The sequence below is a fragment of the Oratosquilla oratoria genome, chromosome 36 (assembly GCF_046742065.1).
Source record: "Oratosquilla oratoria isolate Oo_2021 chromosome 36, ASM4674206v1, whole genome shotgun sequence".
Taxonomy (NCBI): Eukaryota; Metazoa; Arthropoda; class Malacostraca; order Stomatopoda; family Squillidae; genus Oratosquilla; species Oratosquilla oratoria.
In genome coordinates, this window is record NC_134812.1 from 37,860,309 (window position 1) to 37,873,857 (window position 13,549).

Sequence of the window (13,549 nt, forward strand, 5' to 3'; positions counted from 1 at the left end):
GGATGAGGTGGATGGATGGGGTGAAGGGGGCTTTGGGGAAGAGGGGAATGTCTGTTGAGGAAGGACGGGAGAGGACAGAAGACGGGTGAATGGAGAATGGTTGTATATGGATGATGTTGTGAGGCATGAGGTGGAATGGGCGGGGGGATGGGGGGTGAGGTAGTATGTGTGAGCAAAATTTGACGCAGCCTGAAGGGATTTCTCCCCGTCTTCTCCTTTTATGCATGGGGGGACGGAGAGGGGGGGTCACTGATTTAATGAAGCGGCCTTGCTGTGGATGTGCTGTGTCTTGCGACACTGCTTCTGACCCAGGGCAGTGGACAAGGTGCAGGGATGACCCGTCATCCAGGAGGTGCTAAGATAAGAGGGAGGGTGGAGGGGTGTGGAGTGTATTCAGGGATGGAATGGGTGGGAATGATTTTATGCCTTTTCCTTTTTGGCTACCTCCCTTGTAAGGGGGAAAAAGCCTTGGTATATGTATGTATGTAATCCCCCTCAATTCTTTTTATTCTTGTTCATAAATTTCTTGCATTTATTTTATATTTGAGCACAAAACTTATTCAGGGTATTTAAACACATCTGTATGGTGTACATCACCTTTACTACCAAGAGGACTTATCATCATCATCATTCATCATCATCATTATCATCATCATGAAATGGCCTGCTGCATGCTTGTGATGACCTGAGCCACCAGTATCATGTCAGGCTTGGGTTGGATTGTGTAGAAAAAGTCAGTAACTGCTCCTTTGGCAAGTTTGGGGACATCTTAATATAAGACGGACCTTATCCTCCTCCAAATCCTTATGGAAACCATCGCTATGAAGACCACTGGTGTTTGGGAGATTCCTGTATCCAAGGCACACCTGAGCCAAGTCACCTACCAGTGCCATTCTATAGCTGCTATCTTCCTGAAGGTGGTGGTGATTTAACTAGCAGCTGTGGTGGCAGAGGCGATGCTTGTGCCTTGCATGTTCTTACTTATATAGCTGTTTGTCGGTCCTCCAGCTGCACACACAAGTGTACCATATGTGATGGCAACCATAGCTGCCTCACTGCAGTCTATAGCAACGTGGACATGCTACAGTTGCGTTACATAGCGAAGAGCGCAAAATATAAACAGTGTTTTCTACAAACAATAAGGGTTAACTCATGCAAAATATGTAAAAAAATACTGAAGATCCAAAATCCAAAAAAATTTTCCATTGACAGAATGTTAAATGAATGGCAGCTCGTTTGAATGACTGCAAAGGCGAAGTGAACGGGTAAATGCAAGCCTGACCACGCTCTGACTTCCTCCCTATGCTTCATCCCAACACCTTTTCCACTACAACGCTCTTCAACGTGGTCACCCCAAGACAAGCCACAATGCCTATGGAGAAGTGTGTGTAAGTCTATATACAAAACATAGGTGCAAACTTGTCTAAAATGAGTAAAAATAAATAATAATACATCAGGCCCTTTTATTGTCAGCCTAACCAAGGATGGTGTTAGCTAAATATACAGAGATTAAAGCACTGCGTCGCCTCTAGGCTAAGTGAGGGGTGATCATGGAAGGGATGGAAGAGAGGCAAGAAGAAAGTACAAAGGACGGGATAAAAGAGGGAGGGGTGGTACTGGAAGGTGCTAGGACGACCACATGGATGGTATGGAAAATATTCAAGAGGGATCCTTCTTTCCTAAATGTGCACTACAACACAACTACATAAGGAAAGAAATGGTAGTCTGACCATGAGGGAGGGAGGGAAGGAGGAGGGTTGATGGACATCCTGTGTTCTTATTGAAGGCCTCAAACTGCCATTAACAATCAAGGCAGCAGCTGATTACATCACCACAGCAAATCTTTCTAGTGCCCTCCTCCTCCTCCTCTGCACCACTACTCAGCACTAGATGCTGCTCCTGGCCTTCCACCAGACCACCAGACTACAGCTGTTGCTGGTGCTCCATTTCATATCAACTGACTGTCAAGTTACTTGTTGTTCAATATAGCTGTTTGCCATAAAGAGCAAAAAATCTACTTGTGTACATGGGATATATGTGGTGGAATACTTTTACCAAAGGGCTGCACAGCACTGCCACAAGGGCTGGTCACTTCCTGATTGTGGTGCAGCACACAGCCATCAAGGACTTTCTCCCCAACATTAACACTGCATATGAAGACCAGGTCTCCTCACCTCCTTCATAGTCCAGTGTTCACTTGACATTAATTTGTGACCACAGCATCTTCAACCACAGGCAATTATGATGTGAGTACCTTAACAACTGCTCCTGCAGCCAAAATGAGGTACCATTGGCAGGTGCTGAGGGGCCAGTGGTGATGGGAGATGGGGCCCTTTCTCTTGAGCAACAAGGCACAGGTCTGCCAAGAGTCCCTGGAACTAATGAAAGCTAAACATGCAAGGGGGAGTCCCTAGCATTATTGCTGACTTGTTCCAGTTAGCAGCAGTCCTGGCATTACCAAGATAATTGGAATTTGATACCAGAGCAACAATAACTGTCAATAACAGACTTCTATATTTGACAATCATTTGTGATCTTGATATTGCATTGCCACAAATTCTGCTACATTGAATTGTTGCAGACAAACCACTGAATTGATGCAATGATAGTATAAAAATCCCTTCCAGCCTATTCCACTGTCCCCACACATCTTCCAAACTCAAGGTTTCCAAATCAACAGACAAAAGCCCCTGGTTCCTGTCCTGCTGGCCTGCAGTGTTTGTACACTGATTTTCACTCAACATTTGCCCTGCATCCTTACCTTAGCCCCTCTTCATTGCATAATCTTTTTTGCCTTTCATCTGAAATTGAGCAGCAAGAAGACCAGTGTCAGCTACCTGCTCCTCTTCTCATCAATTATGATACGAAATGGATCTTGGGTTAAGGAGGCTAAAATATACATTATACATATTTGAGGCAAGTGGGTATGGGTCTTAGTTGTCACCCATGCAAAGGATTATGGGTTTCCTATATACAACACAAGCAATGGAAAAGTATATTATTATGATATCTGGACACGGCTAGGACAGCTCCCGATGTAACCCACCACCACCACAGCCACACAAGCAGCAGCAGCAACTTTGTGCTTAGCTGCCACTTCACGAGTAAGGAAAGGCAAATCATGAAGCAGCATCTTGCTTCCGCTGGGCACTGCAACTCTCCTCAAGACCAAGGTCATAGCCCTTTCTTCATGTGTGTGATATCTGAAGCACTGATGAACTTGGCTTTGAAAGAGAAAGGCAATGCTACTATGATCCTTGCATTTGCCTTCCTCCAGGACCTGCCCCTCCTTGCCACGTGTCAACCTTATGACATCTTCTAGCTTCTGGGAGAGGCCAGCACTGTCCACTACCCGAGTTCTGCCCTAACATTAATATGGTAGTATCACAAGTGGCATGCCCGTCAACACAACCAGGACATGCAAGGACGCGCCCATCTCGGAGCTGCTTCTGCTTCTCTTGTGCTTCTGCTCCGCACACCTATTTGGCTCCAGAGTTTTGAGAAAGCACTTTCACTTTTAACAGTTCATTAGCACTTGAAGTCGCAGAGTAACAACAATGATGAGGAGTACAGGGGAGGAGAGGGGATTATGACATTTGGGGAAGTTGATGTGAGGGGAGGAAAATACAGGAGGGTGGGGAAAAAAAGACTAAAAGGACAATAGACAGAGAAGCTGATAAAACTTTTAAGAAATATACAGGAAAGCAGTCACGTTGGAAATGACACACAAGTGGAAACAAAACTGTCAGGGGAAGGGGAAGAGACAGGAGATCTATAATGGGAGGATGAAGAAGAGGAGGAGGAAGTGTGACAAGGGGATGAAACAGAGGAGAAATTAGGAGGAGGTTGCAGTAGATGAACCAGGGGCCTATAATTCCTCCCATTCTTCTCCCCTCATGAATTGAGCCAAGGGTGCTTGAGACTGTCGGAGGCTTTGGCGCGTTGTGAAGGTTCGAAGGCCAACATCGGGGTGAGAAAGTCTGCAAATGCTCTTGCTTCATCTTCTGGCCACTCATACTTCTCTGTGAGCACTTCAAACATTCCCCATGGTCGCAACTTTGTGATGTGGCGCAGTTCTCCTGCAAACAGAAAAGATCATCTTCAATTTATGTAAAATTCACAAACTTATGACTGAGATGACTGAGGGAAAAAGCATGAATATACTTTACTAAAAAATTCAATAACTAGCAATGACGAATTATTTATGAAATCTACACAACAGAAAGACTTTGAATAAACACCTTTATATCCTGTTTTCCAAAGGAAGATGGAAATAAGAACAGAGAAGATATTAGACTCCTTTGCATAAAACAAAAACTTCTTCCGATCTCCTTTGAACCCATACTCTACACATTCTTCAAAAAAAAAAAAATAAATAAATAAATAAATAAATAATAAAATAATAATAATAAAATAAATAAATAAATAAATTGTGATGTTTTCAATTTTCAGCCATCACTTCCTTCTATTCCTCCACATTTCCCTCTTAATTCTATTACCAAAAAGCACCTAAATAAACTGAAGCAGCACAAAAGGATTTCTACTTGTTTTCTCTATTTTCACATGAGGGAATGAGGAGGCAGGGTCACCATTTAAATGAAGCAGCTTGCTGTTCTGTGGATGTGTTGTTTCTTGCTGCATTGATGGGCACATAAATATACCAATATCTTTTTCCCTTTTATAAGGGAGGTAGCCAAAGTCAAAGGCATAATCCACTCCGACCCATTTCATCTCCACTTACTCCACTCCCATTCACTACCCTCTCTTTTCTTGGCTCCTCCTGGATAACTAGTCATCCCTGCATCTTGCCCACTGCCCTGGGTCAGAAGCAATGTAGCAAAACACAGCACATCCACAGCACTGATGGGTAGGAGCAGGATATGTGAGGTTGGGTGCATGCCTTGGTTGGCAACCTCCCTTGTAAGGGAGAAGGAGCCTATTGGTATAGAGATGAAATGCTACTAACCTGGTTTTCCCTAATTTCACATCTAAAAATGGAACCTAAATATGTGTGGATGGGATGAGGGTATGGAATGGTGAGAATGAGGGGCAATGGGAGGCAAGCCAATTGATGTTTGTTGATGATGCTGCACTTGTGGCTGGGTCAGAGGAGGGTCTAAGGCAGTCTATGAGGGTATGTGAAAGGAGAGAGCTGAAAGTAAATGTGGGCAAAAGTAAGATGATGACACATAAAGGGAGGGGTGGAAGTAAACTGGAGACAATTTTAAGAAGGATATGATGGGTGAAAAGGGTGAGTTTTAGGTATTTTGGGTCACATGAAGCAGGGAATGAAGGAATAGGAGTAGGGGTAAACTACTGTGATGGCAGAATAAATGCCTTTGGGGAGTTAAAAAAGTCATGAGAAATGGGTATCCGAGGATGAACACAAGGAGTAGATTATACAAAGGGGTTTTGTGATTGTGCCACTGTATGGGAAATTCTGTTAAGCAGGGAAGGGAAAGGGCAAGAGATGGGTGAGTTGAAAGTGGCTGTGAATGGATGATAAATTCATGCTGCCCAAAGGGATTTTTTCTCATCTGCTCAGTATTTTTGCAAGTAGATAAAAGGAGGTAGTGTTGCCATGTAATGAGGTGACAGGTAAACTAGCTTCAGTTTTTGAGCTCTCCTGCAGATGTGCTGTGTCTTGCTTCATCACTTCTGACCCAGGGAGTGCAAGGGGCATGGTGATGACCCACAAGGGGCTAAAATGAAAGGGGAAACAAATGGGTGTGGGATGGGTGAAGGGTGGGTGCATGCCTTGACTGGCCACCTACCTTACAAAGGTAAAAGGGCCTTTTGGTATATGCATGCACATATACATGTGATTATTTGCACGGTGAATACATTCAATACAGATGTAAATGTTAAAATGAGTACAATGTAATTGTGACTAACCATTTTATTTCTGTGGTACATTACTTTTTAGGGGCAAATGCCAGATCATTTTGTTCAGCTGATAAGGGACTCCAGCCTAAAAGGGTCTCAACTCCCTTGTCCCATTCAGGACAGGGCTTTTCCCTCAGCTAACCAAAACCATTAAGAATTAGCCACACTAAATTTATACAATGTACCGTTAAGTCATCAATGTTGCAGTACCAATATAAAAGAAAATACATAGCAATACCATACAAATGATTTAGCAGCCTTTGACTTCTCCCATTTACTTTGAATATTCCTTGAAGTGACTTGTGCATACATATATTAAAAGGCTTTACCTCTAATATGGAAGGTGGCCGCACAAGGCACACGCCTACCCCTTACTATCCCTTCTTACACGCCTAAAAGCCACTGGAATGTTTCTTTAAGCCACTGATATATTCCTACAAGCTATTGGTATATTCCTAGTTACTGCTGTTCCTACAATCCAATCATGTTTCTATATGCTACTGGTATATTCCTTTGTACCACATGTGTATTCCTACAGCCGCTAGCATATTCCTACAATCCACTGTTATACTTTACCTTTTTTATCAAAGAATTCTCTGGAATATTTGCCAGACTGTGCAATGTGTTTGGGAATCTTTCCTAGCAGCTCAATGATGTGCGCTAGGTGGTCCTCATCCCGTGAATAATCTGCACCACTGTGTGGCTCAAACAAGTAATCTCCTGTTGCCAATTCAAAGGCCTGTAATCCAAAACATATACATTAATCCAGAAATTGAACATCAACCCTAGTTTTGAGCAGAGCTGGGCACATTCCTCAGTGCATTCCTAGGTGCATTCCTTGGTGTCCTGACTATATATGTGTCAGTCAGGACACCAAGGGACACACCTAGGAATACACCAAGGAACTCGAGCCAGCTCAGGTTTTAAGATGGGCTGGGTCTGCTATAATGCTAATATAATTTTGCAGAGCAAAATAAAATTATACAATAAATAAGCTACAGCAACATCAATAACTATTACATTACTGAATATCTTGCACAAAGCCTGTTAGTATTGTTCACAATTGGGCACATGAAGTTAGAGCAAATGTTAATGTAGAGCCAAAATGCATGTGTATCTACCATAGTTTTCTGTAAGAAATGCCAGAAACTTCTTTACAAGATATACAAGCGTTTGCACAAGTGTATCCTTGGCTATACTTAAGATAATAATCCATACAGTATCATGTATATAGAGCAGATTTTGAATGTAACGCAGGCAGAGAGGAAGAAGTTGAATGTTTTAGAGATGAAGAGTCTGAGAAATGATAGGTATTACAATAATTGATAGATTGGGAAATGTGGAGGTGAAGCAGATATAAAGGTTGGGCTGGGAGCTGTCAAGCTATGGTTACACTTGGACAAAATCTAACTGAATCATTGGAACCAAACCATTCCATTGACTAGTGTAACTAGCTTTACACTGGGTAGATCAGAGAGAACTTAGGTGGTTAGAGCATATGAAAAGTGTTTTATGGATCTAAAGAAGGATATGACAAAGTATACAGATAAGAAGTCAAGAAAACCATGATTTGGAATAAGATACCAGGCAGTGAAAAGCTTTCATGATAGGTATGAAACTTGTGTTAAGAAAGGAGAAGGAAAAAGATTCTTGAGGTGTATTACCTAGTTGTATTATCAGGAAGAGCTATGCTCGAAGTAACCTGTCTTTGTATCTTTCAGCACCTAGTTTGTTTTTTAATTCTTGTATAATTTTTGCACACATACATACATACATATACCAAAGGCTTTTTCCCCCTACATGGGGGGTAGCCAAAAAGAAAAAGGCATAGAAACCACTCCCACCCATTCCATTTCCTATATATTCCACTCCCCTCCACCCTCCTCCCTCCCTCTTATCTTGGCACCTCCTGGATGACAGGTCATCCAGGAGGTGCCAAGATAAGAGGGAGGGAGGAGGGGAGTGGAATACATAGGAAATGGAATGGGTGGGAGTGGTTTCTATGCCTTTTTCTTTTTGGCACACACTGTTGCTTAATCCAATTTGTTCCAGATATACCACTCTTATGTGGGAAACTATTCTTTTTCAGATCTCTTCTATAACTATCCTTTTTGAGTTTCTTTTCTTGTCCTCTTGTTTTTTTGTCTCACTTTAATAAATCTTCTCTGTCAAGGACTTCCATCCCTTTCATAATTCTGTAAATGGCCAGTAACTCTCCTCTTTCTCTTCTTTGTTCCAGGGTTGGTAGTTCCAGTTCGGACAATCTTTGTATGTCAATTTAGAGTGTGTTGGTACCATCTCTGTCATTGCTCTTTGAATTCTTTCTAATTTCTTTATATTCTTTTTTGTACTGGGTGTCCATAGTGTAGCAGAGTACTCCAATTTTGATCTTATTAGTATGACTAATATTTTTTTTACCATTTCCTCATCCAAGTAGTCAAAGGCCACTTTCATTGAGCTTAGTAAATTGAAGGTTTCTCTGACTATTTTGTTGATATGCTTGTCTGGTGGCATATCTTTGCTGATAATTATTCCTAGGTCCCTGAGTTAACTTTCTTTACTTCCTTTGTACCCATTTTATATTGCCCTGATATTCTATTTTTACTTTTTCCAAACTCCATTATACGTTTCTTGATGTTGAAGTTCACGTCCCACTTTTGACTCCATTCCCAGACTTTATCCAGGTCTCTCTGTAGTGATTTGCAGTCTTCCTCTATACTTACTTTCTTTAGTAGTTTTACATCATCTGCAAAGAAGTTCATATAACATTCCACACCTTCATCCATGTCATTTATATATATGACAAACATTATCGGAGCCAATACAGAACCTTGTGGAACTCCACTTATCATTTCTTCCCAGATTGAGTATTTGTCTCTAATTACCACCCTCATTTTTCTCCCATTCAAGAAATCTTCCTTCCATTCCAATAATTTCCTTTGTTTCAATTTCCTATCATTTCAATTTTTCATAGTAGCTTTTTGTGTGGTACTTTATCAAATGCTTTTTGTAAATCTAGGAAAATACAATCAGCCCATCCATCCCTTTCTTGCATTATTTATATTAGCCCCAAGTAAAAGCAAATCATGTTGGTGGCACATGATCTTCTGTGTCTAAAGCCACATTGTTTTGGATTCAGTATATTATTTTCTTCTAGATATCTGATCCATCTACTTTTAATAACTTTTTCACATATTTTTGATATTGTGCATATAAGGGAGACTGGCTATAGTTTGTTTGGTTTTTCTTTTCACCCCCTTATATTGGTACAACATTTGCATTTTTCCAATCTTGTGGTACCTTTCCTTCTTTGAGTGAGTAATCAATTATCTTATATGTTTTGTCCATTAGTTCATCTATACATTCTTTTAATATCCAATTTACAATTCCATCTGGACTGTGTGATTTTCTGACATCAATGTTTATTATTTGGTCCCTTATTTCCTTCTGTGGCACAGTTCTTTCTTTCATTGGGGGGGGATCTTTCTGTCCTTCATCCCAATTTTGAGTACTTTCAATTGTGAATACAGATTTAAAATGTTTGTTCATAGTTTCAGCCATTTCTACATCTTCTATATATTCTGTATTCCCTTGATGCAGTTTCACTATTCTGTGTCTTTTAGTTTACCATTCACATACCTGTAGAATAGTTTAGGTTGGTCCTTCATTTGTCTATTTTATCTTTTTCAAAGTTTCTCTTTTCTTCCCTGCATTTTTTACATATTCATTTCTTAGTTTGATATATATTTGCCACTTACTCGTTTTTCCCCCCATCTTTTCCAAGCTTTGTCTCTTTTATCTTTAGCCTCAATACAGTTTTTGTTGTACCAGCACTTAATGTACAACCTTTTAATATGTTCCATTTCTCTTCCATCTTTGTTTCTTCATTTAAGAAGTTTTCCCAATTTACATTTTCTAAGTTTCTCAAAACTAGTCTTCCTTTTCTATTTCTCATTTCTTCTCAAACCAAATTGTTCTTTTAGTTCAAACTCTATTAGTATGTGGTCACTCTTCCCAATTGGTCTTATATTCCATTTTATCCACAATTTCAGGCTTATCGCTCATTTCTTTTTTATCTATATATTTTTGTAATTTTTGCTTTTTGCCAACTTTGCTGTTTTTGTTAGTACTTCTTCCACTATCATTTGAGACCTTAGTTTAATTTTTTGGTCTATTTTTTTCTTTAGTCCCATTCTATGCACTTCTATTTCCTTTTCCATTTCTTGCCCATCCTCTTGTATCTTTTTCAGATTTTCTTTTGCTATTTCTTTTTCCTCTTAAATATGCTATGTGTTTTTCTTTAATACCATAAACTACTGTACACTTTTTTTAATCAACTGTGCCTCTGACCCAATTTTCTCTCTTTAATTACTTCAACGACTGTTTCTTTTGAATTTTCTTCCACTTGTACAATTTCTTTAAAAGTTATTTTTGGGTTTTCTTGTTCCACTTTCCATTGATTTTTTATTTCTTGGGAGATCTGTCTCTTTAATGGTTTCTCCAACTTTCTCGGTCACCACTTGTATTTGTTCTTTTACTTCTTTTTTCAAAGCCTCATTTTTGTTTGTATTTTCATATTTCATTCTTTCGTTCTCACTTTTGACTATGTTTAATGTCATTTTTAGATCATTAAGCTCCCTGTTTGTTTCAAGATTTCTTCTTCTCAGCTCAATCATTTCTTTATACATTACCCTGCATTCAGCTTTCAGATCTATACATACATATACCAAAGGCTTTTTTCTCCCTTACACAGGAGGTAGCCAAAAAGAAAAAGGCATAGAAACCACTCCCACCCATTCCATCCCCTACATACTCCACTCCCCTCCACCCTCTTCCCTCCCTCACATTTCAGCACCTCCTGGATCATGGGTCATCCCTGCATCTTGTCCACTGCCCTGGGTCAGAAGCAGTGTCGCAAGACACAGCACATCCACAGCAAGGCCGCTTCATTACTTCATCGACCCCCCCCTCCCCCTCTCCGTCCCCTCATGCAGAAAAGGAGAAGACAGGGAGTAATCCCTTCAGGCTGCATCAATTTATTTCTCATACTCCCTCATCCCCCACCCACTCCCCCTCATGCATTACAGCATCATCCATACACAACCCTTCTCCATTCACTCCCATCTTCTGTCCTTTCCTGTTCTTCCTCAACAGACTTTCCTCTTTCGTAATACCCTTTTTACCCCATCCATCCATCTCATCCTAGGACACCCCCTCATATTCACTCCTTCCTTCAGTTCTATAATTTCATTTATTAGTTCAAATCTCCTGATTTCTTGGAATATTTTTATACTTTATTTCTCTTTCCAAATCTATACCTCTACTTAGTATTCCACTTTCTTTTGCAAACCCGGTGTGTATGTGTCTGTGTGTGCAGTGCATTTATTTACCCATTGACCTAGTTGTATCTTACAAGGAGGAAGCTACATTCATGGTGTCCTGTCTCTGTATCTAATTTGCTCTTAAATTCATGTATTATTTTTGCACACACTATTGTTTCATTTAGTATGTTCCAGTGTGTGTGTGTGTGTTCAAATTCAATACAAAATATAAACTTGAATAAATACTATATGCACCCAAACTCTACAAAATAGGCAACAATGGCTCTGTACAAGATATGTATATATATATATATATATATATATATATATATATATATATATATATATATATATATATATATATATATATATATATATATATAAAGCCCAGGTTCAACTGATGATAAAGCAATATTTCTAACTTAAATATTTAATGTTTAATTTTGTAATATAACATGAAAATCAAGCTTAAACAACTACTACATATCTTATCCTCCAAAAATGCATACACACCATACAAGCAGTGCTCCAGACATCAGCGGGTGCTCCATATCCAGCACCCAGTAGAACTTCCAGGCACCGGTACTGTCGAGTCTGAATGTCCTCAGTGAAGTGATGATCAACCCAACAGGCATTTCCTAGGTCAGCAATCTTCACCTGCACATCACAGACTTCACGAACTGGGTCTGGTTGACGGCCCAATGATTTGTGGTCTGGGCAGGAGGCTACACGTCGCATCCCACTACTCCCACCCCCACTACTGCTGCCACATGTGTAACCTTTACCTCCAGCACTGCTTTCTCCAGCACATCCTCCATCTTCAAGCCCATCTGTGAATGAACAAAAGAAATGACATATGGTGCATTTCAAAGCTATAACCCACCAAAACTGGACATCTTTCCTGCCTTTGAAAACCTCTTGTAATAACTATTTTAACAAGTCTTCATTAAGTTAGTAGTTAGTGTAGGAAGTGATTGAAGGTATTATGACCAAAAGATGTGCAGTAAGTTTCACCTTGGTCCTCAGGTGGAAGCCGCATCATCTCTGGTGTAATCTCAGACTCTGAACGGCCAAGTGTAGGTCTGGAAGCTGTGGACGAGGTGTTGGGAATGGAAGAAGAGTCATGCCCATTGAGGAGGGGGTCCAGGGACAGTCCCACTGCCCGGCCCGGTTGCACCTCTGCCTCACACATCTCAGCCAAACTCTTGCGATGTTCTACAGAAGGACAAGTAAAACGGAAACAGTGTGTTAGACTACAGACTTTAGTATTATAGAATTTGGTCACAATAATAATTATGTCACTTTAATCATGTGAAAAAAAAATAAAATAAAAATAAATAAAAAAAGGTTTAGTTCCAACACAATTCACACAAGGTTCTAATCTAAAAACTGTTATATATAGATTGGCATGCATGAAGCAATGTATGTACATATATACACATGCATCTATCAATGCACACTGAGGAGGGCATAAGCTGACAAAAGAGATAGTACTCTCTGTCCTCAGCCTGAATGTCTTAAACACTTGTCCAATATATTTTCAGGTTACATTATTACATCTTTTTTATACAGTTGTGTGTATTAACAGACCATACCTCTTTAAACCAAAAACTTACTTTTCTCTTTTCATAAGGAAAGTGGTAAAGGGGAAGAGTGAGTTGGATTTAGGGGTTGGGGAGGGGAAACTTATATTTTGGCAGCCTCTATCTTATATAGTCAATCCTTGGTATTTGTGCACCCTATTTTTCATACAATTTGGTTTTGACAACTTTTTTTTCCCCAATTTTTTTTTTTTTTTTTTCCAGTTTTTGTACACCCTCAGATGTACAAAAAACTGGGAAAAAATTATGGCAAAAAGTCCTCTAAACCCACATTATACAAAAAATAAGGCATACAATAACCAAGGTTTGAATGCATTCAGTTCTAACTCTTTGGCAAAGGAAGGGTTACTTTCCATAGTGAGGAGAGGGATTAATGTTCCTTTTCTTCATACTCTGGCTGCCACAAGGCTATTTTATTTAGTTCTACAGCTCTCTGGTAAGGGAGGGATTACAATTGTCTCAATCCTTTCCACTGTGGGGAAGGGGATTAGTTATCCTTTACTTCTGACTTCCACCTAACTTTTCTATTCATTTTTGCAACATCCACAATGACAAGAAATGACTGAAAAAACTTCTTAGTTGGCAAAAAACTGTACCATGGAGTCCCCAGGGAGCAATACTATCACCAGCACTATTTAATCTATTCACAAGTGACCTTACCAAACCAAATCCTGAGCATCTATGGGGATGAGCTTGCAATCAGAGCCCAGCACAGCAACTGCAAAACAGCTATCAAAACCA

At 40.0% G+C, this 13,549-nt stretch overlaps 1 protein-coding gene across 2 annotated transcripts in view; it reads right to left on the reverse strand.

The window, feature by feature from the left end:
* Positions 1–582: 582 nt before the first annotated feature.
* LOC143018968 (uncharacterized) overlaps positions 583–13,549 on the reverse strand; it is a 208,931-nt gene continuing 195,964 nt past the window's right edge. For both annotated transcript variants that reach the window (XM_076174626.1, XM_076174625.1), the window contains 4 exons: positions 12,222–12,422; positions 11,721–12,037; positions 6,463–6,625; positions 583–4,079 (listed from right to left, as the gene is read on the reverse strand). In XM_076174626.1, coding sequence (XP_076030741.1) covers positions 3,895–4,079; positions 6,463–6,625; positions 11,721–12,037; positions 12,222–12,422 — 866 coding nt within the window. In that variant the 3' untranslated portion in view covers positions 583–3,894. The remainder of the gene's footprint in view (positions 4,080–6,462; positions 6,626–11,720; positions 12,038–12,221; positions 12,423–13,549) is intronic.